Consider the following 26,805-nt stretch of genomic DNA (forward strand, 5'->3'; position numbering starts at 1 on the left):
CTGTGGACCACAGATATAGCAGGGTCCTTGTTTTAGTGCGGCAAGAGCTACACACAGGCCGCCTCCAACGACGTTTTTACCGTAACTATCCAGGCACCATTTTAAGCAGCCGTCAATTAGAGTGCGATCCTCAATCACTAGCGACAGGGCAGTGGTAACTGTGTCTCTTAGTTAGGCAGGTCAAGGAAACACGAACGTAACAGATTATTTCTTGTAGGCTTACTAAAGAAGAGCAAAATGAAGAATCTAGTCATTATGAATTTAGGTCACTGTTAAGATGCAGATTCTGTTATGTGTTAATTGACAACGGACGGCCGTTTGCATGTCATGGGAGTGGAAATTTGGACTTTATATAAGGTAGTTAGGATTATCTAGATGTTAACGGGGACCTCAGGTCATCGATCGGTCAATGGTCTTTAGAACTCAACTGCTGTGACGTGACACAAGTTATCGATGGCACTGACACTCGGTCTTGGGTACCGTACTGGCATTCAGCTCTTGGCGCTATCACCTCTGGCATCGGGAAGTCCCATCGTTAACATCAATCTAGACGGGCCTGACTGAGCCTCCGTCATAACAACATCTCGATCTGCTCGATTTCCTTTCGCAGCTACCGTAGTAATGTTACCATGTGGAATGAACCGTCTTCAACTACTGCCGTATTGCGAAGGAAGATCATGTCACCATCATCACCACTACCACAGCACCCACCCAGGTCAGTCCAATCCCTTACAGCAGCCTCATCTCATAATCCCCATCCGCACAAAATTTTAAAATTGTGCAAAGTCCATACATGCAAGCTTACAGCATAACCCCGCCCCGCCGCGGCCGCGCCAAATCCAACCTCCATCCAATCCATCCCAATTCTGAATTTATGCTCATTCCGGAAGGGGGAACCGCACCCCCCGGTCAAGTGGTGTGTGAATGATGTGGTTGTTTCCTTTCGGGTAACAGGGCGTCAGTCAGTCACTAGAACGACGCTAGAGCCAATCACCCGGACGCCACTGCCATTTCAGGGGTAGTGCGCTGGTTGGTTCGATTTATGTTGTATGCAGGGCGAAGGGAGAAGTGGAGATGGGCTGGGTGGTAGGTTAGCTCTTCCCGTGACAGACAACAGAACAGTATATTAGTGGAACTGAGAACGTACCATTAGTAGTAACACAACCAAACCGGCATTTCTGTGGGGAAACTTGTAGATTAGGTCGACGGTTTTAGAATGACGTCGACGAAAAGATCAGATCGATTAGCGAAACGAAATTCTGCCCACGGGGAGTTGGAGTTGCGAAGTTTGCCTGAATCACTCGACTTTCGACCCAGCCGATTGTGCTAGACCAATCAGGCACGCTAGATCATTTGTCCCGCACCTTTCTGAACACATTTTGGCTCTTCCTGGCGATCTGAATCTGGCAATCTGGCGATCTTTTTGGCTGCTGCCGTGCAGATTCAGGCTCAGCGATGATCAATCTACCTCGAGAGACTTTGGAATTTGTCATCCGCATTCTTCCTAATAGAACAGATAATTCTTCAAATCTTCTGCAATAAGTATATATGTTGTGTGAAATCAAGCTTTACAGCTGACGGTGCTCCCCGCCTATCTTCCGACCAAAATACCTTCCTCCCTTCCCGCCTCCTTTTTGTCCTCCAACACATCAAGACCCTGCGCATATGTCACAAGTCATCGTACGTCGTACAGTCGCTGCGAATGCCAGTTATAGTATACGTGGACGGGATGCCCAATTCTCTTGAATATATGGTCGTATGTGGAAGATGTGGATGTATCCATGCTTTTGAGGTGAGTGAACTTTGCGCAGGATACAGACAACAGGCTGGACTTCCCACACCCTTACTCCCCACCACTACTTGATCTTCGTTAGGCCCAACCGGCCGTGAGTGGACGGCGGTGTAGTGGGGTATCATGTATGTATTCGTTATCCAATTATTCATTAGTGACGGTGGCGATCAGCCCTGTCTCTGTCCCTATCACTACTCCTGTGTCTGTGCCTATGTCTCCGCCTCTCTCGACTCCTCTCTCGATCTCGGCTCCTATCCCGATGTGACCGCCTCCTCGACTCACTATGGCTGGACTTCCGATCCTCGCGATGTCGGCTCTTCGATTTATCCTCCGATCTATCCAGAGAAAACCCCTCAAGTTCATCATCCGGGTCGTCGCGAGCCTTCCTCCTCGAACTAGCCTTCTCCATCTCCAACATCTCCTTTTCCCGCTCCTCCTGCCACTGTTTCCTCTCCTTCGCCACCTGCCTAACCTTCGCTGCTCCCTGCCTCATGGCAGCCAATGGATCGTTTGATACAATCCTCGTAGCTTCCCTCTCTTTCCTCCTTGGATCCTCATTACCCCAAACATCTTTGCTGGGCACCTCGAGTGGCTCATCGACAGCAAGGCCCGCCTTACCAGAGGAATACCACGGGCTCTCTAACCCCTTCTTAAACCCAGCCGCATCAGAGAATTTGACCGTGTAGTTATCAGCGTACTCTTTCTTCCTCTTCGCTAGCTCCTTCTCCGCTTGGAGCTTCTTCGTGTCGTCCTTGGGCGCTTTTGGGCGCTCAGAAGGGAAGAGATCTATGTGCCCCGACTCATCCAGTAGGGGTGCCTCAGTAGTCGGTTTCCTCAGAACAATCTGTGTATCCTCGCTCGCTGATATCTTCTGCTCCTTCGCCACCCTCATCTCAAAATCCGTGTCATCTTCTCCCGCCCGCTTCCTCTTCTTCTTTTCCCTGGCTGGACCACGCTCTCTTGGCTCTCGCCCGGATTCATCGTGCGCTTCATCGATCTCTAGCGGGGGCGGGGTTTCGCCGCGTAGTATGGCTATTCGGCGTGCGGCATCGATCTCTTGCATGCGCTGCTCCTCGGCCTCTTCTTTTGCCTGCGCGATAGCCTCGTCGCGCTTGACCTTCTCGATATTATCGGCATTGTAGACATTCCACGATTTCTTGCCTAATAAATGTCTGTATTCCCATCAGCTTCAGTTCAAGCCAGCCCATAAAGTTAGCTACGGGATATGTATTACTTACAAAGGCATGATAGGCAGTGACAGCTCGTGGCTGGAGAGTTGTACAAACGTTGTGCCGTCGAGGCTCACGTGGGGACGAGGCTGAGAGTATGATCCCGCCAAGACATTGGAGGGGCTAGCGGCGAGACCGACATAAAACCCGCCCACCAGGTGCACAGACCCAAGGTTACTGAATGCTGATGCCGAAGCTCCAATCGTCTCTTGGGACAGAGCAAGCAATCGCAATAAGAACGGAGTACACCATTTCCAAGGGAGCTTCATATTTTATGCCATAAGTTAGAACGAAGGAGAATATATCAGCTTCATTTGCTTTTTGGGAAGACACCGTTGTCTTTATAACCAGCCTTTCTCCACTCGCCGGCACCTACGTAAGAGGAGACACGGCATCAGGACAGGTCGTCACCATCGTTAGGACACATTTCAGACTTAGCTGAGCCAATACAACCTTTATCTTCCATTTGTGAGTCATTGAGATATAACTATTGATTTCTTTTACTTTCGACGGAAACTGGCTAATACGGTGTTATCAGAGTCTCGAATCCGATAGCTTCTCTGCGGTTGCACTCCGACTCAGCACGAACCACAATGTTCAACAGAGACAACCTCTTTGGCAAACCTCCGAACGCTGGGAGAGAACGACAGCCAAGTGGACCCCCGGGTCAGAGAAATAGCCCTCACGACACACAGATGGGCGGTTACGAGGACCCACGAGGAAACTACGGAGGTGGCGGCCAGCGCGGACCGCCACCACCAGGGCCAGGATACCCTTCCCCTCAACAAAACCGAGGGATGCCCCAGAGGACTGCAGTTGGACGAAATGCTGGCATCTCGAAGCAGCTGCAGCTCGGAAAGGTCGAGGATAAGACTACGCAGGATAGATATGTATATGGCAACATGTAAGAATCTCCGTATGACAATGACGAAGCTCTCGTGCTGACCGGGTTTAGAACGGCGGTGTCGCCCCAGGATTTCCCTCCTAGCCAGGATGGAGGCGATTTATATATTCTCGTTAACCGCACTCATGTTGTTACCGCGAGGCCTACGGCTGGTTTCCCCCCTGGGTTAATCGGATTAACTGGGCCACAACGATCATGGTGCGGGATCAGTCTCACGGAGACTGTTTTGGCCGAGCTCTACGATCCGTTTGGAGAGCAAGGAGGACAAAGTTACCTGGCTGCGATGGATGTCGAGATTGGGTTTGCGGCGAGAAAGACCACGGAAACTCCATACGATCAAGATATGTTGGAAGCTTACTTCAACAAGCTATTTGGGAACCAAGTCTTCGCCCCCGGACAACAGCTGGTGATGGACCACAAGGGAATTGTGCTGAGTCTTAAAGTCAAGACGGTGCAGCTCGGTAACCTTGGCATGGAGAAGCCCACAGCGTCCTCGGGACAGGTGGTTTCGAACCCTCAAGCACGCGGTATTCTGACTACACAGACCAACATCACTTTTTACAAGGATGCAAGCTCGCCGATCAAGATAAAGGCTTCGGCAAAGAAGCCACCGGCGAACTCTATCATTGCGCCAGACTTCAAGTTTGAGGATATGGGAATTGGTGGATTGGACGCTGAGTTCGGCGCCATTTTCAGGAGAGCGTTCGCCTCGCGCATTTTCCCCCAGGGTCTGATCGAGAAGTTGGGCATTCAGCACGTGAAGGGCATTCTTCTGTTTGGGCCCCCCGGAACCGGAAAGACCCTGATCGCTCGTCAAATTGGAAAGATGTTCAACTCCAGGGAGCCGAAGGTCATTAATGGTCCTGAGGTCTTGAATAAATTTGTCGGTCAATCAGAAGAGAATATCCGAAACCTCTTCGCTGATGCCGAGAAAGAATACAAGGAGAGGGGTGATGAGAGTGAGCTTCACATTATCATTTTCGACGAACTTGATGCTGTATGCAAGCAGAGAGGCTCTGGTGGCGGTGGCGGCACTGGTGTTGGCGACAGTGTTGTCAACCAGCTGCTTGCCAAACTTGATGGTGTGGACCAGCTCAATAATATTATCCTGATTGGTATGACCAACCGAATGGATATGATTGATGACGCCCTGCTTCGTCCTGGACGTCTGGAAGTTCACATGGAGATTTCCCTACCCGATGAATCCGGCAGACAGGATATTCTCAACATCCACACGATGAAGATGCGCGATAACCATGTCATGGACAACGATGTCAATCTGGCCGAGCTTGCCGCCCTCACCAAGAACTTTTCGGGTGCGGAAATCAGTGGACTTGTCAAGTCAGCCTCCTCATTCGCCTTCAACCGTCACGTCAAGGTCGGCACTGTCGCCGGCGTTAGCGATGATATCGAAAACATGAAGGTCAACCGCAACGATTTCTTAAGCGCGCTAGGCGAAGTAAAGCCAGCCTTTGGTGTCTCTGAGGAAGAACTCAGCACAGCTGTTCGCGGAGGTATCCTGCGTTACAGCCCACACATCGACTACATTCTCCAAGACGGCGAGCTCTTCGTCAACCAGGTCCGCAACTCCGCTTCGGAACCACTCCTCTCGGTCCTCCTACACGGCCCATCGGGATCTGGCAAGACCGCTCTGGCAGCGAAGATCGCCATGGAATCCGAATTCCCCTTCATTAAGCTCATCTCCCCTGAAAACATGATCGGCTTCAACGAAATGGCCAAGATCCAGTACCTCAACAAGGTCTTCTCCGACGCCTACAAGTCGCCCCAGAACATCGTCATCATCGATAACATTGAGCGTATCGTCGACTGGGTGCCTATCGGCCCACGATTCTCCAACCTCGTCCTGCAGACTCTGATGGTCTTGCTAACGAAGCAGCCACCCAAGGTAGGCCTAGCTTCAATCTCCGCCAGTAACTATGAAACATCTGCTAACACATCACCAGGGCCGCCGTCTTCTAATCATTGGCACCACAACCCAGCGCTCCATCCTCCACCAACTCGACCTCGCCGCGAGCTTCGATCGCGAGATGGCCGTACCGAACGTGAACACGATCGAGGAGCTCGAGAGAATCTGCCAAGAGACAGTCGCCTTCGACTCGCCAATCGAGCTGCAGCAGAGTCTGAGTGTGCTGCGCGATACTTGCGGTTCCGGCTCAGTCGGCGTGGGTATCAAGCGTGTGTTGCTTGGTATTGAGACTGCGAGACAGACGACGGGTATGGAGAGGGTGAATAGGTTTGCGGAGGTCATCTCGAGTATGAGGGCCAGTGGGGTGATGGAATAATTATGGGGGGTAATAACAGAAATGGTATTGATGAAATGGGTTCAGCTAGCGCATGGACGTTGGGAGACCAAGGACGGGGAGATGGAAAGTGCTGTAGATAAAAATAAATTATCAGGATAGACTCCAGACGCTAAAATTTACCGCCTTTCATTCAAACTTCAGTGTACAACGTAAACTTTGAGATGCATTTCATACAGGTAGGATGTAAAAGATAACGAGCTTGATCAAACATATTCGCTAGGGTATTGTGCTTGCTCGCAGTCATTAAGATATATTCCAGATCATAAACATGCTTCCCTCCACTCCAAGTACATCCAGTCATATATCCAATGATGGTGACCGTACTTAGACCTTTTGATTAACGACCCCTATGCACCTTCCTCTTCCAAGTTGCCAACAGGATCCCAGACACCCAAACCATTTCATTTACACGTTAGGCTTAAAATTCAATCCACAAACAATTCCAAAATCCTTCAGTTCCGCTCACACAACCGCTCAAACCAACCTCTCTGCACGGCTTCTGATCTCCGTTGGGCTCAGCCCTGCAATCCACAGACACCTATCTGTCAGCCCCGGCACAGTCTGGAACTTGTACCCTGTGCTGCTTTCTAGGTACCTGCTGAATAGCTGTACAACTGTTGCCTGGGCACGGCACTTGCTGACGTTGATGAGGGGTGGGTCAGTCGGGGTGCTAGCAATATAGCTTGGCATATCCTTTAGCACGGTCAAGTCCTTTGCGTAGATCACAACCAACGGGAGGCATGCGCGCTTGCCGAGAACAGACTCCATCTCATCACGCAGGCGGCGGAAGTTGTTTGCTGGTTGGATCAACTCCTCGAACTCACGGAGAGATTGAACCTCAGCTGCTGGTACATGCTTCCAAGTTTCGTGGAGTTCCGCAATTACAGGGTTGCTGACAGCGACAGTAAGCTGGAAGAGCGTAGCATAGTTGCCCAGCTGGCGACAGTGCACAGCGATCTCAATGAGCTTTGCAATTGTCCTGGCCCGTTCGTTGATATCCTGAGTAAGGATGATTTGAGAGATTGCCCACTGCGTCATGATACTGCTTCGTGCTCCACAAATTTCAATGCCATGGCTGACTGTATCGTCTTCTTCCATCTGTTGGAGGATCTGGAGAAATTTAGGCCATGACTGACATGCCGATGCCGCTTCGTGAGACCACTTCATCTCGAGGAGCTCTCTAAAATGGATTTCACCTAATGCTTCTTTCTCGATGAGGGTAAATTGCTCAGCCACAATCTTTGGGTCAAAATGGAGTATAAATGGCATGTGCTCTTCACTGTACAATGGCCCAGTAGATATAGCCCCGTTAATATTTTGCCTCTGTTGTGTCTCCAAATGATCATCGCTGTACCATGATCTCATAGCAATATCTTTGCCGCCTTCCCCATATGTTGGTGTAATATCTGGACTTGGAGGGAATAGGCCTTGGTATTGACCTCCAGTGGGAGACATCAATAATGCTTGCTCCATCGTCATCGAGGGCTCTTTCGTCTGTTTAGAAATCGGAGGAATTTCTACTTCTGTAATGATTGCGCCAGGATGAATAGGCGGGTGTGTGTTACTGGAAGGATTCCCAAGGAAGTCATTAGTTGGGACTTCTTCTAATGACATTTCAGACGACAGATCGCTATGATTGTCGTCGTAATCATCGTAATTGTTGGCATCGTTATCATCGCCAATCTGAAGAAACGATTCGTTTACACTCATTTGGCGTGGGAGAGTGCCTCCAGCAGGTATTTGATTTGAACTCTCCGTCTTATTCACGAAGTCAACTAGCGTCTCGGACTTTTCAGCGCCATGGTGGTCGACCGTCTCTCTATCGTGGCTGGGACCAAGGAGTACAGATGTATTCCTCCAGTTTCGGCTTTCGTCGTCATCGGAGCCATATCGAGATCCGTCGCGCTGCAAAAGAGGTATTGAATTTTGTGACTCCCGAGAAATATCAGGGACTTCTCGTACAGGAGGTCGATAAACAGTGGGCTGGAGCTCATATTGTGAATTAAAGCAGCTTCGTTGTCCGGGCTGATCAACCTCAGACGCTCCATCGTTGTCAAATATTGCCTCCTCAACAACATGATTGTGCTTGTGCTGATGTTTCTCTGCTTCGATAATTAACTCCCCAGTGGTTTGATCATCGTTGTCGTAAGTTTCTTGTCGTGGTGGTGGAATAAATTCTGGAGACAAGCTTTGGGACGAGATATCGGACTTCCTCTTCTCATACCTTCCCTCAAGTTTAAGTAGAGCAGCTTCTACTCCGCCATCATCGTCGGTATCATCAGGGATTTGAGCCAATTTTGCAGCCTCGGCTTGAAATGAGGGCCGCAGGGCTGGCTTGGACGAGGTGCTTAACAGAGAAATTCTGGGCTTTGATGTGCCCTCAGGGTCCGCCAGAGCTCCGACGGAGAATATCCGGGGGTTGCTCTGGGCCCTATCATTCTCGCCCCTCACGTCAGCATAGCTTGTAGAACCACCGCCCAGAAGATATGAGCTTCTTATGGAATCCGAATAAGTGGTAAGAGATCCTGATGAACGATGACGCCTTAGTGGCAGTTCGCCAATGTTTTGAACGGCGCGGAGGTCACCCCCAGGTCGTCGCCGGAGGACGCGATTGCCAGGTGCATGTGTTGATCCAACCGAGGCTCGATCTACAGAGTCGGAAATCGAGGTAGCATCAAAACTTCGTTCAGTCATCTGATTCGTATAGCCACTGTGGAAGGAGGCTATCCGTCTTAATGATGTTGATCTGCGATGCTTATGTCGTTTGGCACGGGAGTGCATTGACGGATTATTCAATGGTCTGAAGAATGGACGTGTGTCAAAATCACTCGAAGGGCTGAGCATGTCGAGGGTCAGTGATGGTACTTGTGCAGTGGGCGAGGGGCGACCATAATTTCCCAGGATGTGCGACGAGCGTCTAGGAGATCCCAAAAATATCTCAGGCGGCGTGACTGGCGGAGTCGGGGCAACTGATCGATTATTGAAGGAGTCTGTGAACGCATCTGTAGATGGATGGCTAGGGAGTGCACCGGACATCATGGCTATATCGCGATCCACGTAACCGTCGTTACCATCATCCAGGAGAAAACTCGTGTTGTTTTGAGTCTGCTCGGCATCCTCATTATCAGGAAGGAGAAAGCTGGTATTCTCTCGAGGCTGGGGCGAGTCGAGGTGGCCTGGCACAAGCCCTGATAAAGAAGTCGAACATGCGGTAATGGTTGCCTTGTCCAAGGATCGCCTTAAAAAGTCACTCCCGGCAGTAACATTAATCCTCCGCACCCAAGGCTCTGGACTTTCGTTCGCTTTTGCTGCATTAATTTTATGTTGCTCGATAGCCTTTCCAAAATCCGATTCAACGAACTTGCTAAGTATATCAGGTCTCATAGTAACTGGCTTCGGTGGGGGTTGCAAAGGTGATTGCTCGGTGGCCATTCCACCTAGGCCGAGACTGGCCAGCTCAATATCATCAACTGGTAGTGATAAGCCCGGGAATCCAAGCGTTAGCGGTGACGTTGGAATTGGTTCAGGCTTGTTATCGGCCCTGGTACTGACTGCGCGCCGGACAGTGCCAAACATTCTCTTCATCCCGAGGCCTTGTTGGTTGGTATCTTGCTTTTGGGCCCCTGTCTTCTTGTTTGGAAGAGAAATCGGTCGGTTCTCGGAATGCTCAGCAGTCGGCAGATAAACGTGCCCAGGAGGGAATACGAGGCCTCTAACAAGGCTACCAGCGAATCGATCAACCAATGTCAAGCCTGCCTCGCCATTTGCAGCTTCTTCGGCGTCGGCCTCCAGGTTCCTATCAGGCCGAGAAGAGTTTGAAACACTGCGGTGGCGCTGGAAACCTTGCCCTGGACGATACGACTTTGGCCTGAGTGCCTTTGGTGTGTGTGCAACTGGGAGGGTACTGTCACTTTGAGATGCTGCTGTTACTGGGTGGGCTCCCATGGCGGCTCCAGCAGAAAATTGCCCAGTCTTTGACGATAGGGGCGGGATAGAGCATGACAAAGCTTCCACGCTGGTAATGCTGCGTGGGGAAAGTGGCTCAGGATACGGCAACTGAGTCCTGTTGCCACGTGGTAAAGACGCCTGTTGAAGTTGAGCTTTGTTGAACTCAATAGGAAATTCGGGGGGGGCGGTTGCAAAGAACCTATTGGCAGAAGGTGCGGCCGGGAAATCGTGTAGTAGATCAAGATCAACCATTGGGGATTTTGATAGCGTAGGATCTTCGAAATCCTGGCCTGGTGTCTGTGACAGTAGGAGGTCGTCCCAAAATTTCGGAGTAAGTTGTGGATTTCTAGACCCAGCAATGCCACCTGGAGCGATAGGAACCAGGGCATCCAGGTCGCATGCAAATTCTGGGCCATCCCAGTACACAGCACAAGAATCCCTCCACAGCCTCTTAATATTTGATAGGATATCGTTTGTCGTCTTGCTGTCGGTTCTAAGCAACGCTTGCTTCTTAACCATTGTATTCACCAAGCCGCAGAATTGAACACGTAAATCATAGTCAAGTACGAAATCGTCGGCGAAAAAGTTCACCAGCCAATGCCGAATAACTGTGAAGCATCTGACAGTGACGACAAGGCCATCAAAGGCTCTATCAATGCCCCACTCTAACCTTGCCATTACCAGTAAAAGAAGGTCGGACCCGGAGATGTACGAACGGTACGTTATAAAAAAGCTTGCAACCAGCTCGTAGGAAAGCTCTTGCGTCACCTCGGCCACAAGACGCGCAGGGGTCGCAGCAGTGATCATATCAGTTTCGGACATTCGTCTGATGACTGAACGGTCTTCACATCGCGGGGGATAAGTCAATGCATCATACATCTCTGGAACGATTTGACCTTTGGGCATTATGTTTGGAGAGGTGCGTAGCAGTCCAGTCGGAGGCAGTCGAAGCTCATAAGTTGACTCCACGTCGCCTGGGTGGGACACAACCGATTGCCTCATTGAATGAGAACTTCGCGGAAGGTTAGAGCGTCGCATCCGTGCCAACATATCAGTATCTCGTTGAGACATGAAGCTAGACCGATGCTCAACTTCGGTCCCAGCATATGATGATCCTCGCATAAATGGCGTTCCTCTATTACTGAAACGTGGAGTGCCAAGTTTATATGATGGGATTGGAACCTCAAGAGTGGGCGTGCGGTGGTGGCCCCCGGATGTCTTTGGCCTTCTTCCATCGGCGCTTGGTCGCTCAATAACAACCTTAAATGCCCCTAAATCAGAGTCTTGGATGGCAGATCGTTGATCGTCTACTGTAGAGTAAGAGTGTGTTCTTCGGTGCCGATTTGTGGATGACTGCGCTGGTGTCGAATTGGTGTCATATAACCCCGGATTGGCGGGCGTCGACATTGATGAATCGGCGCTCAACATCGTGTCTCTATACGACCCTCTTCTCTCTTTCCTCGCGTGCGCTTCATCCAATCCCGCAGTATTTGGAGAAGAGTTTGGAAATGCAAATGGAGGCTGTGGATATCGCTGGTGAGCAGGCCGTATCCGGGGTCTGGTAGTGGTTAGCTTGGACCCTGACCCAGTGGAGGCCCCCGCGTATGTCAACAACCAGGAAACGTGCACTCGTCGAGCAGGAAAAACGTGCAATCGACGGGCAGAAAAAGCTATGGGAATTCGGGGAAAGGCAGGTTACGGTCCAGACAGCTGCGTACCTTAGGTATATCCTCCCATTATTTCCAACCTTGGAGATCGTAAACTGTTTCCCTCCGATCACAGCGTTGGCATTCTCCGCGCTGACATCCCTCTTCACCTCTCCAAATGATCCATTCGAGCGAATAGGCGAATTCTGCGTCTCAAACGCGTCGTCGTTGTGTCGGTTTATCTTGCTGCTCTCTTTGGCCATATCTCCCGTTCCCGGCATCGTCACATCCGATCTCGCAAACGGCTGGGCAGGGAAGCTTGTTACATTCTTCACATCTTCAGCCGACGTCGTAGCTCGTAATGCCTTCGTCGGCGAACCTCTGAGGGCCAGTCGATCAAGCTGTCGCTGTCGTAGTCCTTCCGCCATCATCGTGCCGGGCGCCGACTGGGCTATGGGGAAAGGAGCAGGGGCCTCCCCCATGGCCGCGAACCTTGCAGGCTCTGCGTCAACTGTGGTGATCCTCGTCCGAGTCTATGATGCATTTGGCATTGTCGGCAGGCTATAACAACGACATTTCAAAGAATGCGAGTTCCAAAAACCTCGCAGTACAATAAATCATACGGACGCGAGAGCTTGGAGGGAGAGGAATCATCGAGGGAGGCAGGAAAGTGCATGGGTTACCGAGAGGTCCTAGCGCGGATGGCTGGTCATGTTGGTTGCTTTGACCCCTTGGCATCATCTCAATCCCGCAGCTACTCATGCGCAACTTTAATATGCCGGCGCGTCAGATTGGACCATTTGGGCATGATTTTGTAGAATTTTGATGTTGCATATTGAAGTTCCATATTGTGAATTCAGGCTCTCAGGTTCTCAAAAATAAATCATGGTTATCAACAGACAGAGAAGAGAGGGAGAGGCTCTTCAAATCTGATTTTCGTGATCAGTCACTGTCATGCAAACGTGAGATTTCAAGAATCCTTTTCATTTTCTATCTGCCCCGGAATTTATCATCGTGGGCGCTGCCATGGTATTTTAAAACGAGAAAAAAAACAAGAAGACTCCAACAGACCAATTCCAACAACAGACGCCAAACCAGAAAACTCCGTCGCAATGCCACCCCTGTATGCTTCCCAAGCTCCCACAAACCAGAACAGTCCCATGTACAAACCAGTATCCCACCGTAAACTCCCAGCTCCCCGTCGCCCTGCCTAATCCCACAAGCCCCGGCGCCTCAGCGCGAAATCCAACATCTCCAGAATCCTCCGCGACCAGAAAAAAAACCAGACCCCGACCAGAAGACAAACCAGCTCCAGAATCCTCCACCACCAGACAAGAAAACAAACCAGAAACCCAACCAGGAAACAAACCAGAATCCCAGCGCACAACGCGCAAGAACAAGCTCCGAACCGCACCAAACCACCCGCATATTCCCAATCCCATCTGCTGGTGCCACCGAAAACCAAAGAACCGAATGAACCCATACCGGAATGCCGGCGGACGCCCAGTCAGGAGCCATCGGGTCAGAGCATCACTTTCTGACCCTCCGGACAACCCAAAAGAGCCCATACCGGCAGACACGGCGGACGTCCAATCAGAACCCGGAAGACGGCGGCGGAGGAAACCAGCAACAAACAACAACGCTGTGAGCCTGGCAATAACGCCTAGGTCTCACCACCACCAATCCAAACCGAACGACGGAGCGGGCCAGGCCACGGGCGACCGAAAATCAGGAGGACACCCCGACTGGACCCATATCGGATCCAGCCGACGAACATCCAGCCAGGATGCCCCCCATCATCTCGTCGAAGTCGCGGTCGGGGATGTTGTCGACCATGGCCATCACGTCGTCGGAAATGGCGAAATTGGCGGGGGCGAAGTTGTCGTGGCTCTCGGGAGCCGATGGGAGAGGGATGCCGATTAGAGCCTCGAATTCGTCGCGAGGAATCGCGTCGACGATCGAGGTGATGTCGAAGTCAGTGACGCCGACGTCGGGCGAAGCAAACAGTGCTTGTAGCTCGTGACTCGGGATTGAGTCAACGAGCGCACCAACGTCGACGCCGACGTCACTGACAACGGCATTGGCAGCGGGGGTTGGTGGGGTTGGTGACTCTCCTTCGTCGGAGTAGTCGTCGGAGTCTGAGAAGTAGTTGACGCCGTATACGAGCCCCACCATCCCTTCTGGGAGGTGGGTTCTCGGGTTGATCTCCAGGCCGGCCCACTCGGGGGGGTTGACTCTGGGCTTCTTTCCTCCACGTCTGGCCGGAGGAGCACTGGCAGGCTCGTTGGCGACCATCGGAGCTGGAGCGGGCTCATCGGCGGTCTTGGGCGCGGGCGCAGGAGCAGCGGGGGAGGGCCTCTCGGGCTTGTCGGTGCCCATCTTGGGCACTGGGCGGGGCGTGGCAGCAGCAGCCTCTTCGTCGGCCTCTTCGCTGATGGTTGGGACTCGTGGGGGCGATGCGTATCGTTGGGCCCTGGCGACAGGAGATCCTCTCATGGGGGATCTTCCGACCCTCTCTTGTGAGAGGAACCTAGCAGGCTCACTGGCGGCCATGAAGGCTTCTGCGCGCTTCTTTTCGGCAATGGCCCTCAGGGCACGTTTTTCGCGCTTCAGTTGCTCAAGACGAATTCTGTCGTTAACGGCCTTCCCGGCAGCCACAAGCTGAGATTCTCTCAGGCGCCTTTGGTTCTCTTGTTTGGCATGAGCCCGAAGGCCCATCTGGTAATCATCTTCATCAATCCCTCGGTCGCGGCGATCTGCGAGTTGTGCTTCGTGAATGAGGTCTCGCTGCTTGATTTTCCAGCTTTTCTTGTGCAGCTGCCACTCCTTTGGCAACATGTCGAATGGCAATCCTTGCAATGAAACGGGAAGGTGTCCGTCGGCTGGGCCACTGAAGTCCGGGGCGGATCTTGCCGTGATCTTTCTGCGGCGTGGGTTGCGTGGAGGAGGCAGTGGTTCGCCGTCACATCGATCGATTGGTTCGCCGGTGTCGCTCTCAAATTCAAAATCCTCATAAGGATCAGATGGAGATGGCGCGCGGTATGTTCTGCCAGTCGTGCTGGCTAATTGGTCGAACCTGTACTTTCCAAGTACGCCAACGAGCTCATCGGGAGTCGGGACTGTGTCCGAGTGTTCGTTAAACCAGCCAAGTGCGGCTTTCACTGCTATGAGGATATTAGCATCACGAATCGGAATCCGGACAAGTTTCCGGCCAGGCTTGACAACGGGACCAGGGACAACGGGTGCCGCCGAAGGAGAGACAGGAATAACGGGACCCGCTGAATGAGAAACAGGAATAATGGGGCCCGCCGAATGAGAAACAGGGACAGCAGGTGCCGCCGAAGGAGAAAAGGGAACAGAAGGGACTGCCGAAGGAGAGAGATTGGAAATAGAATAGCAGTGATCCGTACGTTTACCCTTGCGCTGTGGTGAAATGTCAGTGAGTGAACTTCAAAAAAGAGCGAAAACAATTGGAAACTCACGTCTTCATTCGAGTCATCGGACTCTTCTTCCTCAACCACCAACATACCACTGTTACCTTCGGCCCACCCGACGTAGCGAGTGGAAGCGTCGTATGAGGGCAAGCTGACAGGTCTGAGCTCCTCAGTGAACCTGTACGCAGCTTTGGCTGCCTCCTCATCGTCGCTCCCACACTCCGAAGGAGCCTTCAGAGGAACAACATTGCGACGGCCGAGCTTGAGGAGCTTCCTCAAGTCAGCCGCGCGCCGCTGCTCCCGAATCAGGTCTTCTCCAGAGCGCTCGTGGAGGACAGCTGACGCCAATGCGCCGCCATCGGGCTGGACGGGCCCGCCGGTGCTCTTCACCACCTCCTGCCCCGAAGGGCTTTCGGTGGTGGATAGAGGTGCCTCGTGAGAGGACACCTCAGGGGATGGGCTGGAAACCCCATCACCCTCAGCAACCGGACGGGGTGACTCCGTCCTGAACCCCAGGTACTTCAAGGCCGAAGCCCCCACACGCAAGACCGAGGCTCGAACCCCCGAAGGAGTCGTCACGGCCGGCGCGGTCGGTGGAGGCGACAACCTCTTCTCCCGCTCCATCTGCCTCCGTATGGCCTCCCCACCTCGGTCCCCAGCTCGGAGCTTCTTGGCTGGTCTTGCGACCGACGACCTCGAAGACTCTCCGCCGGTTTCCTCGGCAGGCCCAACAACTTCCTCCAGTGTATCCTCCACCCGGGCGTGCTTGCCAATACCTCTTCCGAGTCGGGCTCGGCGTGGCTGGCTGGCAGCATCTGCGTCTCGCAGGGGGGATCTGGTGGTGGTGTTGTCGGGGACTTCGGTCCTCACCAGCGGTGATGAACTCCGCGTCCTCGCGCGAAGGGAACGGGTTTGACCCCGACCACGACGCGGACTGGCGGGAGCATCGGCGCCGCTTTCGGAGTCTTCGACCTTGTCGAAGTCCATCGGATCGGCAGTCCGGGATGATGCCTTGGGTGCTGCCTTGCCGGCAGCAGTGGTTCGACGGCCGCCACGGGCATGTCGCCGTGGGGCGTCTTTCAGCTCACGCGGCCCCCCTGGGGAGAAGCCGGTAGCTCGTGTGCGCCGTCTTGGCGCGGGCGTCATCTTCGACAGAAGGTTCTCGTGCTGAACAAAAAGAAAAAAAAAAACTGTCGTCACAACTGACGGACAGTGTTGTTGGCCGAGAATGGTATTCCGTGAGAGACGAAGCGATTCAAGAAAGAAGTTCGGGCGCGGTGAGCTCGGACCAATCGCTGGGATCGCGGATTGGTGGAGAATGTCTTGGCAGCACCGATGCTGAACTGGCAACTGGACAAGGATGTTAGTATAAGCGCGCGTTAAACCGAGAAGGGAGAAGCCAAAGTGAGAACACAATGAATGAGAAGACGATAGAAAGCTCGAGACTCACAGAGGATCTGATGGAAGAGGGTGGGTGAATGCGAATTTGATTGAAAGTGAAGATTGCTGTAAACATGTAAGCTTCATGAAATAATAATGATGTCAAAGTAACTCACACTTGATATCGAACAGAAGAACAGAAGTTCGATGGTTGCTGAATTCTTGCAGAGGTTCGGACGAAAAAGCTGCGGAGTTCAGAAAAAAGTCGATCTGGAGGGGAAAGAAAACAAGCGCTCGCGCGCGGGCGGGCGCGGACCCTGATTATATACCCCCCTTAGTGCGGCTGGGTGATTTGGCGTGCTGATCTGGCAACGGCTATCAACTACAACAAGCTATACTACCATTGTCAAGGGCAACAATACTATTTCGCAACGCCGGATTGGCTATTGTCTACGCCGAATCACCATCAACTCGCAGATCACCCACCGAATCTGGAATAGCGCAACGCATCAGATCAACATCCAGATCACCACGCTAGATTGCCGCCTCTCGGCGAGCGCCGCTGCCGCCTTTGATACTATTATCATTTTGCATGGCAACAACCACCGACCGTAATTTATTAAATTATAGAAACTTATAATTAAAAATTGAGACTTGAAAAATATATAATAATTATTACAGATTGTATTCCCGTAATTATAATGTAAACCACAGTTTGTTGAGCGATGCAAGCCGTTTTCCGTGCCTGATGCATTATTTCCAGGTGAAGTAGACTAAATATTATGACAATATTCCCGTGGCAACAACAATTCGATCAACACTTTCAGAAACTCCAACCCACTTTTCAAAGGTCGGAACCTCAAATTTTATTTTTAAAATGTAATTATTCAAACTATTAAAATTAACATAATACCCATGCAAACTGTACGGGTTCCTGATCACTTGCACCATTTACGAACATCTGGAATACCATCCCGTCCAACCGACAGTTTCAACAACCCCAGCTCAATTATCACAAGTCAGAACCCCAAAACTTTATTTCAAAATATAGTTCTTCAAGATCATTTAAAATTAACACAATACCTGTTCTAATAGTACATCTTCATGACCACCCAAACCGTAATACAAACTTTCAAACACCCCCAATCCCTCCCCCCGAACGGCCTTGCATCCAGCCGGCCACGCACCCCAGCACCAGACCGCTCAATCACGTAATAACAGGATCCAACAAATCAATCATCGCCTTGCTCAAGCTCTTAAAATCAACGGGCTTCGTCACATAACTGTTGAACCCGGCCGACACGCACTTGTCCAGAACGTCCACCATCACGTTCGCCGACAGCGCAATGATCGGCATGCGCGGGTATCCTTGCTCCCGCTCCCAACTCCGAATCTCGCGACAGGTCTGGTACCCGTCCTTTCGCGGCATGTGGAGATCGCACTGTGAAGAGAGAGTGAGTTAGCTCGTGTTCTGTAGGCCAAGGAGGTTATGTCTGAGAGGTTGGGAGGGGAGGAGGGGACGTACAAGAATAAGTGAATAAAAGTCGTGTGGCTTTGCGAACACTGTTTCTGTGCACTCGACACCATCCATGGCCTTTTCTACATGAATTCCTACTTTGCTGAGGAACTTCAAGAGGACCTTCTGATTGACCAGATTATCTTCCACTAGTAAGACCTTGAGACCCTTGTTCCCGAGCCGCTTCTCCACATCGAGGTAGTTTTGCTTCTGGGATGCGACAACATGCTGAGCACTCGAGCGGTTGCGATCCGTACTCAAATCCCTCTCCTTGTCCGGATCGAAGATGACAGCGAACCTCGACGGCTTCACCGGTTTGTAGATGAAGTTGAGCCGACCGTGCTTTGCCAGCTGGTCGTAGTCGTGGTATGTCGCCTTCTTCATGACCGATTGACGCTGGACGGGGTCGGAGAGGATAACGATGGAAGTTTCGGACATAGATGGCGTGTGGAAGATCTGGTCCATCATGATAATTATGTTCTCCGGTAACCGTAGGTTTAAAACTATGTGTGTAAAGATAATAGGGTCGTCGCCGGAGAGAAGTTTCTGTGCATCTTCGTGACTGGCCACAGGCGTAATCTGATAGGGTATATTTTTCGGAAGGGTCATCTCGATATGTTTCTTCGTCGCTTCGCGGCTGTGTGTTTGCGGACATACGACAAGGATAGAATATAATGGTGGGCGGAAGAGCTTCGTATGTTCGGGGAGAGGGAGAGACGATGCGCTAGACTGTGGTGAAGGCACGCTGTGATCGGTCGAAGCCTGTCGACTCTCCGGCGGCGATAGCTTCATCGTTGTCGAGTCTTGCGAGCCAGTTCGAGCGGACTGATTGAATTGGCAGAGGCTGTGACTTCCAGACGACCCTGACGAGTGCGTTGCCAGAGTGCGCAATGAAGGACTTGACGGGTTTGAGCTGTTCCACGAGATATTCTGTGGGGAGGTAGCGGCATTCTCGGCACTCGGAGGAATGGTAGGGGGCGACTGTGTCAGCCCAGAATTTAAAATCGAAGGACCAGGTCTTGCGGTGCTTGATACTTCTGGAGCACTCGAAGTTTGGCTTTCAGTCGTTCTCTTCATTAGTGGCGTCGTTGGCGGCTCTGGATGGTCGTCCTCGGTCGGTAGACCAAACTTAGCAGTGAAGATGAAAGTCGAACCCTTGCCTGGGACAGCGGTACCATCCATATGGCCACCATGGAGCTCAACCAGCTGCCTCGATATGACGAGGCCCAAACCGCTACCACCATGTTGACGTGTACTGCTGCCGTCAATTTGACTAAATGGCTTGAAGATAAGGTCGGCCTCCTCCTTTGTGAAGCCGCGTCCAGTATCCAAAATGGAATATTCCAGCATAATCTCGTTCTCATTAAGGAAGGCGTCATTATCGTGATAAACACGGCAGGTGCTGAAGACCTCGCCCTCCGTAGTAAACTTGATTGCGTTGCCAATGACATTCAGTAGGACCTGCCTAATCCGGACTCTGTCGCCCTTCACCATGGGAGGAACGTCGCTGTCAACTACGTAATTCAGCTCCAGGTGTTTGGAAATCGCCATTGTCGAGACGAGTTCGTTGACGTCTTCAATGAGTGACGAGGTGTGGAACCACTCATACGAGAGCTTCATCATCCCCGCGTCAACCTTTGACAAATCCAGAATGTCGTTGATGATCATAAGCAAACTGTTAGCACTCGTCTGTATGGTATTTGTATAATCAAGTTGCTCCTCGTTGAGCACCGTATCCTGAAGGAAGCTGACCATTCCAGAAATTCCAATTAATGGCGTACGGATTTCGTGTGACATGTTGCTCAAAAATTTGCCCTTCGATTCCATGGCCTCTTTCAGCTTCGTTTCGAGAAGCTTGTGGTCATTGATGTCAGTGCACGCACCGAACCACGAACCAGCGCCGCTCCCAAAGTTGATATTGTCGACCTCAACACATCGGACAAGATGCCAGCGGTACTCTCCCGACTTTGCCCTGAGGCGGATCTCCGTTGTGTAGGATAACCTCCCGTTGCTATCAGTCGTGACTTTGATGACGCCGTTCCTGGCAAGCTCTGACAAATCGGCGCTAGGAAGCTCATACACGGACTCGCTGCTTGAGCTATTCGTCCGCGACAGTGCCTGGTGCATCCCCTTTACTGTGTTTTCTGTGGCAGTCGACACGTTAGAGTGACTAGTCGTCCTTGAAACCTTCTCGGGCGAAGGAGGCATAGCTGCATCGAATGCACGACGGGATTTTCTAGACGAAGGAGTTGGTCGCGTGTCGGTTGGTATGCGACATCTTGCTAGGTCATCGGGGTGGACAAAGTCCATGAAGCCAAGACCAAGGACGTCGTCGAACTCCTGGCCAGTGTAAGATAGCCATTGCTCGTTGGCGAAGGTGATACCTTCATCCTCTGTAGCAGCGAAGATAATCTGGGGGATAAGGTTGGCGAGAAGTCGATGCTTGGCCTCCGAGGCTTCAATCTCCTCTTGCCTCGCAGCTTTGACTTCAGCGATGTGCTGGTCGTGAATGTCCATGTATGAACCGTACCACTGCACAATTACCCCTCGAGTATCCCGGCCGCCGACTGCACGAGTATAGAACCACCTATAATTGCCATCAAACCTTCTGATGCGTACTTGCATAGAGAATTGTTCGCCAGAACGAATAGCATGAGTCCACGCCTTAAGGTAATCTTCGCGCTCATCTGGATGGATACTGCTCCATGGATCTTGGTGCAGCTCTGTGACTGTCTGTCCGCGGAATGTGAGGTATCTATTATTCACCCACACTATCTCGCCAGTTTGGGGAAGCGCCACAAACAAATGTGCGGGAAGTGTATCGAGCATTAGCGTCTTCAGACGATCCGAAGGTGGAGGCATATCAACTGGCCCATACATGGACCCAGACCGGGATGGTGGGCTTGTTCCCAAAGCCCATGATGCTTTGTTTGGCGTTGTCATCGACGTCGGCTGCAGTGATTGAAAGGTTGATGCAAAATCCGCCCCGTACGAATGTAGCTGGGTGTGTTGTCGCTCAGACCGATTTATATTTTGCGAACTCGTCGCTGTCCGCAGGGCTATGCGCCGTGGCGACATCGTAGATTCGCTGCCGCCAGCCCTGTTTTTACCAGCATCTCGAGCCTCTCCAGTGTCCGTGCCTTGTTCCCTAGCGCCTTCGATTCGAACATGCCTTGCTGTCCCTGTCATCTGGGGTTCCGTTGAAGAAGCATCTGATTCTTGTCTTGACTTTGCCGAATAGATACCTTCCCTCTGATCACCAGCCGCCTGCTCAGAGGCTTCCTTCTCATCGCGGAGTGCTTTCAGTGCCTGTCTCGCATCCGGAGGCGAATAGTCCTTCGAGGACCTCCTTGCGCCTGTAACACTTGCCGCTGATCCGGTATCAAGCCGACCTACGCTGGGCCTTGTCTTTGCACTGGATTTTGCGCCAAAGTACCCATCCCCTCCTCCACCTCCAAAGAAGCCTGGGCTATTCGCAGATGGTTTCCTGTCCATAAAAAGCCCCACACTTCCCGGATCCCAGAGGGGCGTGCCTGGTGGGGAGCCATGAACGCTTCTTGACTGGCCAGAATAGTCGCTTGGGCTTGTAAGGCTGCCAGCTCCTGATGTTTGGAAGGTCTCGTCCTCTGTTGGCGAGAATTTGGCCGACGTTCGTTCATTGGTAGTTCGGTTTACGTTTTGCGCAACCGCGCCAAATCCAGAGTTGTGTGGTCGCCTTCGAGACAACCCTGCGATCTCGTTCTCCAAATTCGTGTAATGCCTGCAGAGAGAAAAGGATGTTGCCAGATGGGGCGCTAGGTGCGCTAATGAGCGGCGGAAATTTGACGGATATGGAATAATAGGGCTGAGGATGGATATAATTGCTATAGGCAACTTCTTTTCTCTTATTGCAGGTTGTGCTTTAGGCGTTGTCTCGGTCTCATCCGTTTTGGATGGCTTTCCTCGTCCAGCATACCTTGAATCCATGATGGTGGAGTCAAGGCGGAAAGTCTGAACGGACTTCGAGAGCAAGACGTGGTATAGAGGTATATGCAAGACACTACATGACCGATCGATGCCAATAGATTCCAGCTGCTGTGTGCTGGAATAATCCTGAGGGGTTTGTGTTGGGTTAAACGACTCCTCATCGATTTTGGCATCTGCGAAAAATGGGTTTTCATTCGGATCTGCTCGCACGGCAGGAGATGGCGCTGGAGATTGTGACCATGGCGACGGAGGTGCTTGTTCATGTTCTTCGTATCTGAGGTTCGACGGATCCATTCCCAAATCTTGTGCATACAGCCCCAAACCGGACAGCTTTGTGCCCCCGCTTGCCTGGCCCTTGGCGGTACGGCCAGAGTGCCATGGAGACTTGTGTGTATTCATAGCAGATTGGGACCTTGATAGGGGTGACGGCCTTCCCTTCGAACTCGAGTCACCGATTGACTCGTGCAACTTGGAGTTTCTCAGCGCAGCCTTGCTTGCGTTTAAGTCGGCTTCGTTGCTGTCGATGAACGGGAAGTCTCTTGTCAAGGCAATTACCTTGCCTCGCTCCAATACCCTAGTCACCCCAGCGCTATCAATTAGGGAGTCTGCTTCAAAGTCCAGTGCCTGGAGAACTGGGAACACCCTCCCCTTTGTCTCCCGCGCACTTGTGTCATGGCTCTCCCAAGATGACGGTGGCCTTCTTGCTTCTTCTTCGGCTTGCTGGCCCTCGAGTTCTTGTAGATCTAATTGTACATCGCGGAGGGTTTGCGCACTGTTACCGGCTCCCGCGCGAGGATGTTGGCTTGACGGCCCTCCCAGGTAGCTTTTGCTTCGTGACAGCTGTGGGTTGGGCCTAGCCTCTTGTTTTGCGGCGTCCGTTCGAGACTGTGGTTGGCCTTTGGTGTCATCAATAGTCGTAAATGAATGCCTGGAAGGCAGACCGGGATGTGTGGCGCTTGCTGGAGGCATGGAAAAAGACCCAGGCTCGTCAGCATTGACGGACTCGGAATTAGAGGTATTATATGTCCCGCCAGTGCTCGGACCCAGACTGCTTCCCCGCGGCAAATATGATAAACTGAACGCATCCTCTTGAGCCGCACTGTATGTTGCTTTTTGTCCCCATGGAACATTTTCTACATCGGTAGAATCTGCTGGTATTGATAGCGTCACGCGATCGGCTTTGTAAAGGTCTCGCATTATCTCAACCACAGAATTCCACCACGGGTCCAATCCGGGCTCTGCAGAAAGAAGCAGGCTGAGGTCGTATAAATTCGGGTTGGGAAAGTTGATGTCCTCCTTTTGGTAATTTTCTTCTGGTGGTTGGAAATTGGAGATTGAGGAGGGTGTTGCTGAACCGGATAATATTTGTTCTCGTGTGTCCATATAAGACCCCCCGAGATCCCTGCCAGGCACAACAGTCGGCGAAAGTGTAGTGAATGGCTTATGCCCACCCAGAAAGCTTGAGGTCTTCATCGGAGGGAAGGGATATGACGGCGTCCGTGTAGCGAGGGGCGCTGGGGTCTCTCCTCGAACAGTCTTCACCGACTCCGTCGAACTTGTCGCCGTATCCATAGGGCTCGCAAACGCGGCCTCGAGCGACGGCGAATTTGTTACTTCCTCATGGATGGGGGATACTCGAGATTTGCCGCCTGCTTTTTCACCACTTTTTTCTCCTCGTTCCAGCTCCGGCTTCACCAACTTCTCCCGCTTCTGCGTTAGCCTCAGCTGAAAATCCATCGCTTCTCGGAGTCGCTCGAGCTCCTCGCTAGAATTTTTGCCTCCTTTCCCCTGCAGCGGTGGCCCTTCCTTGCCATTTCGCTCTGCGGGTTGTGGCGATTTTTTGGGTGCGCCGCCTTCCTCTGGTACGGTATCGCTGGCTCGGTGTCCCGTCTGCGTGTCGCCGGTCGCGGAAACCTCGTTGCCCTTACTTGTCGTCGCCATGCCAGAGGAAGGGCCCGATGGTATCTCTGGCAGCCTCAATATTGGAGCATCCCTCGGGCTACGCTTTGGCGAGGACGAGGCATGCGATTCCTTCTTGTCGCTACTCGATCGCCGCGAGTTACTTGGTCGTCGGGAATGGGTGTGCTGCCGTACGCTTGGTGTCCCAGAGGGCGATTGTGGCGTTTTGGGCATGCCGCTTCCCCAGTCCACCACACTTCAACGGCTTACGACGAGGAAGAAGACACGCGCCAAATCACGATGGGGGTCGTCGTTGAGGTAGTATTGATGTTGTCTGTGTCGCAAAGATCGCAATTCGTTGGAGGTTCAGGAAATCTGCGGTGTTGGTGGCCTTGGTTTGAAGGTGCCGGGGTGGCTGTGGGCTTATGACGTCGTCAGGGTGCCACCCGGAACAGAATCTGAGGCGAACAGCGGGACCTGAATAAGGGGCAAAAGCGCGGACACAGCACCCAAGACGCAAGCCTCATAACGCAGAAATGAGTCTCTAATAATAATTAACACGGTATACTCCTAAAATCGTAGTTATAAAGGCGCTGCAACGTTTTTACATTTCTATCTTGTGGGAAAAAGCACTGGTTGACGACTTGGTCAGACGTCTTGAGCCTGGTCGCCGATCCACGCTACGAGTAGGGTGGTCATCTAGGGGTGTCGACCCAAACAAACCGCCCACCGTGCGACGAGTCGAGCGTTACCGTGGGAGAGAGGCACTCATGATACGAATACCCTCAAACAATATTATAATATTGTGAGGACAGTGAAGCAAGGGATAAAATGTCTGTGAGGGTGTTGCTGTTGGTCCCTTTGCACGTTCTACGATAGTAAATATGCTAATTATGGCTGTAGCAACGAACACCAACGACCTCTTTTCTCCGTCAAAATTGTATGGTAACCCCCACGAACAAATATCAATATGAGATGCATAAGTGTTCCAGATATTATTACCTGGGTCCCTTCACCGTCTACCCGACAGAAGGAACAAGATATGTATATCAAAAAAATTCGAACTCCCACAAGACAGAAAAGTTAAAGACGAGCAACTTCCACCACTAACCCCGGAGTATTTCCCTCATAGGCATCGCTGAACCCTGCGCTACTCTCCGAGTCTAGCATGGCTATCCTCCCCGCCATCGACCGGGCCCTTCAGCGTCCCCTCTCCATCGACAAAAAGTCCACAGTTATCCGCCCGACAGCCTGGCTCAAGTGGCTCCTCCTCCGCCTTTCTGGGTTCCGGGCATCACGAACGGCGCAGGTACGATGCACATAGAAGGCCGGATATCTTTCTCCGTTCTCTGTGTTCAAGACCCGGAAGGCCTCTTGTTTAACGTTAATATCGGCAAGCCCGTCGCGACAATGCCCGTGTCTGAGCACAACTGGCATTGTACGGTCATTATCGTTTCTGCACACAAGACAACTAACTTAAGATTACACCGAACCACTGGCTTTCGCTCCTCCACGCGGGCAACGACCTGCCTTTCTCCTTCCCTCGTTCGCCTTCCTTTTCGTACGCCGTATTCGACAGCAAAATCTAACAAACACTCGCCAATCAGACCCCACGCCAACGTCACCGAGCGCAGGCATTCTCACCACCATGCCCATGCTACAGGACCAGCATAACCTGCAAAATCGCCCAGAACCACGCCAGACCCGCGTCCAGCGACCAGCTGACACCGTGACACCCCCATCCCGACCAAGTAAATAGCGGCAGAAAAGGCCACTTATCCTCCACTTATCCCCCACCGCATAATTCCCCCGTAACCCGGCCAAGGGCGACTGAGACATTGATCGCGGACGCTCGGTACGGCACAGTAGTAGTTTACTACTGTAACCATCACAGTAATCCTGCGGCTGGGTCCATTCCGTAATCCATGTCGTACATCAGCCCCTTCACCGTGCTTCCTTCACCACTCAAACTACACAAGAAAAACCACTCAACAACAGCGTTTCCCCAGCCGCCAAGTCTCCCTCACCGCATCCCTGCTCATGACATCAGCGGCTTGACCGCCAAGGCCCTCCCCAGTCCCAGACGCATGGGTCAGCGACGCCCAACACGTCGATCATCACCCCATGTGTTCCGCCTGTCTCCATTCCTTCCCCGGCCACGCTCACATCACGCTAAGACCTGCATATGGTCACGTGTCATCCCCATTCCACACCGTACTCGCTGCATGACCGTGGTCCTGCATTTGTTCCCATTTCTTCAATAAGCAAACAAGGCTCCAAGTGAACGCCGGTCAGGGCAGCCACAAGAATCCCCACGCTCGTCAAAATAACTCAGGGTCCTCCCCTATCAGCCGGGCACCACGGCACTATTAACGGTCCGCACACCGTCTCCGGCCGAAGGCGGCCTAGGCGGCTAGCTACTATGTACTCCTGTACTTGGCAAAGTCCCCCAAGAGTGAAGAGAGCTCATCTCTGCAAGTCCGCTAGCAGCACAATATCGTGGAAGAAAGTAATATGCGTAATTGAGAAGGATGTGGAAGGGATATGCGTAATAGACATTTACATAGCAAATTAAATAAAATCGCAACTTTCTTCATTTTCTACACCTGTAATAGATGCAACTGTTTCACCTTTTTTGGTAATTAATAACTTTATAACACTATAAAATTTAAATGCTTCTAGCATAAGTAGTATTATGTATATATATATAGTCTATTAAATTTTAGGAACTTTAATACTGCATTTAGGTAGTTTATATATGTTTTTA

The 26,805-nt window shown here is 51.9% G+C and overlaps 5 protein-coding genes across 5 annotated transcripts; 1 reads left to right on the forward strand and 4 right to left on the reverse strand.

The window, feature by feature from the left end:
- Nucleotides 1-409: 409 nt before the first annotated feature.
- On the reverse strand, nt 410-3,298 carry VE01_07347 (uncharacterized protein). The gene is made up of 3 exons (XM_018276782.2): nt 3,031-3,298; nt 1,148-2,964; nt 410-1,079 (listed from the first exon to the last, which is right to left on the reverse strand). The coding sequence occupies exons 1-2, from the start codon at nt 3,288-3,290 to the stop codon at nt 1,944-1,946; spliced, it is 1,281 nt and encodes a 426-aa protein (XP_018128849.1). The 5' UTR covers nt 3,291-3,298; the 3' UTR covers nt 410-1,079; nt 1,148-1,943.
- On the forward strand, nt 3,211-6,381 carry SEC18_2 (transport between ER and Golgi ATPase protein). The gene is made up of 4 exons (XM_018276783.2): nt 3,211-3,489; nt 3,560-3,925; nt 3,977-5,831; nt 5,890-6,381. The coding sequence occupies exons 2-4, from the start codon at nt 3,615-3,617 to the stop codon at nt 6,226-6,228; spliced, it is 2,505 nt and encodes an 834-aa protein (XP_018128854.1). The 5' UTR covers nt 3,211-3,489; nt 3,560-3,614; the 3' UTR covers nt 6,229-6,381.
- Nucleotides 6,304-12,471, reverse strand: LTE1 (mitotic regulator). Its single transcript, XM_018276784.2, has 2 exons — nt 11,916-12,471; nt 6,304-11,755 (listed from the first exon to the last, which is right to left on the reverse strand). The coding sequence occupies exons 1-2, from the start codon at nt 12,323-12,325 to the stop codon at nt 6,724-6,726; spliced, it is 5,442 nt and encodes a 1,813-aa protein (XP_018128853.1). The 5' UTR covers nt 12,326-12,471; the 3' UTR covers nt 6,304-6,723.
- A 343-nt stretch (nt 12,472-12,814) lies between these two features.
- Nucleotides 12,815-16,902, reverse strand: VE01_07350 (uncharacterized protein). Its single transcript, XM_059463876.1, has 5 exons — nt 16,834-16,902; nt 16,728-16,783; nt 15,326-16,627; nt 15,254-15,266; nt 12,815-15,007 (listed from the first exon to the last, which is right to left on the reverse strand). The coding sequence occupies exons 3-5, from the start codon at nt 16,421-16,423 to the stop codon at nt 13,572-13,574; spliced, it is 2,547 nt and encodes an 848-aa protein (XP_059319558.1). The 5' UTR covers nt 16,424-16,627; nt 16,728-16,783; nt 16,834-16,902; the 3' UTR covers nt 12,815-13,571.
- An 803-nt stretch (nt 16,903-17,705) lies between these two features.
- On the reverse strand, nt 17,706-24,406 carry VE01_07351 (uncharacterized protein). Its single transcript, XM_018276786.2, has 2 exons — nt 18,183-24,406; nt 17,706-18,098 (listed from the first exon to the last, which is right to left on the reverse strand). Exons 1-2 carry the CDS (start codon nt 24,270-24,272, stop codon nt 17,865-17,867), a joined length of 6,324 nt encoding a protein of 2,107 aa, XP_018128789.1. The 5' UTR covers nt 24,273-24,406; the 3' UTR covers nt 17,706-17,864.
- Between the last annotated feature and the right edge of the window lie 2,399 nt (nt 24,407-26,805).

This window comes from Pseudogymnoascus verrucosus (genome assembly GCF_001662655.1).
Source record: "Pseudogymnoascus verrucosus strain UAMH 10579 unplaced genomic scaffold scaffold_33, whole genome shotgun sequence".
Lineage (NCBI taxonomy): Eukaryota > Fungi > Ascomycota > Leotiomycetes > Thelebolales > Thelebolaceae > Pseudogymnoascus > Pseudogymnoascus verrucosus.

What these genes read in the sequence shown, in the direction of transcription:
- VE01_07347 (XM_018276782.2), bottom strand. Translation starts at nt 3,290, where the DNA reads ATGAAGCTCCCTTGGAAATGGTGTACTCCGTTCTTATTGCGATTGCTT. An exon ending in TCACTGCCTATCATGCCTTT is followed by an intron (nt 2,965 to 3,030) that starts GTAAGTAATACA and finishes ATGGGAATACAG; the next exon opens with ACATTTATTAGGCAAGAAAT.
- SEC18_2 (XM_018276783.2), top strand. Translation starts at nt 3,615, where the DNA reads ATGTTCAACAGAGACAACCTCTTTGGCAAACCTCCGAACGCTGGGAGA. An exon ending in AGATATGTATATGGCAACAT is followed by an intron (nt 3,926 to 3,976) that starts GTAAGAATCTCC and finishes GACCGGGTTTAG; the next exon opens with AACGGCGGTGTCGCCCCAGG. An exon ending in TAACGAAGCAGCCACCCAAG is followed by an intron (nt 5,832 to 5,889) that starts GTAGGCCTAGCT and finishes ACACATCACCAG; the next exon opens with GGCCGCCGTCTTCTAATCAT.
- LTE1 (XM_018276784.2), bottom strand. Translation starts at nt 12,325, where the DNA reads ATGGGGGAGGCCCCTGCTCCTTTCCCCATAGCCCAGTCGGCGCCCGGC. An exon ending in AATGGGAGGATATACCTAAG is followed by an intron (nt 11,756 to 11,915) that starts GTACGCAGCTGT and finishes AACCACTACCAG; the next exon opens with ACCCCGGATACGGCCTGCTC.
- VE01_07350 (XM_059463876.1), bottom strand. Translation starts at nt 16,423, where the DNA reads ATGACGCCCGCGCCAAGACGGCGCACACGAGCTACCGGCTTCTCCCCA.
- VE01_07351 (XM_018276786.2), bottom strand. Translation starts at nt 24,272, where the DNA reads ATGCCCAAAACGCCACAATCGCCCTCTGGGACACCAAGCGTACGGCAG. An exon ending in ACTTTTATTCACTTATTCTT is followed by an intron (nt 18,099 to 18,182) that starts GTACGTCCCCTC and finishes CTCTCTTCACAG; the next exon opens with TGCGATCTCCACATGCCGCG.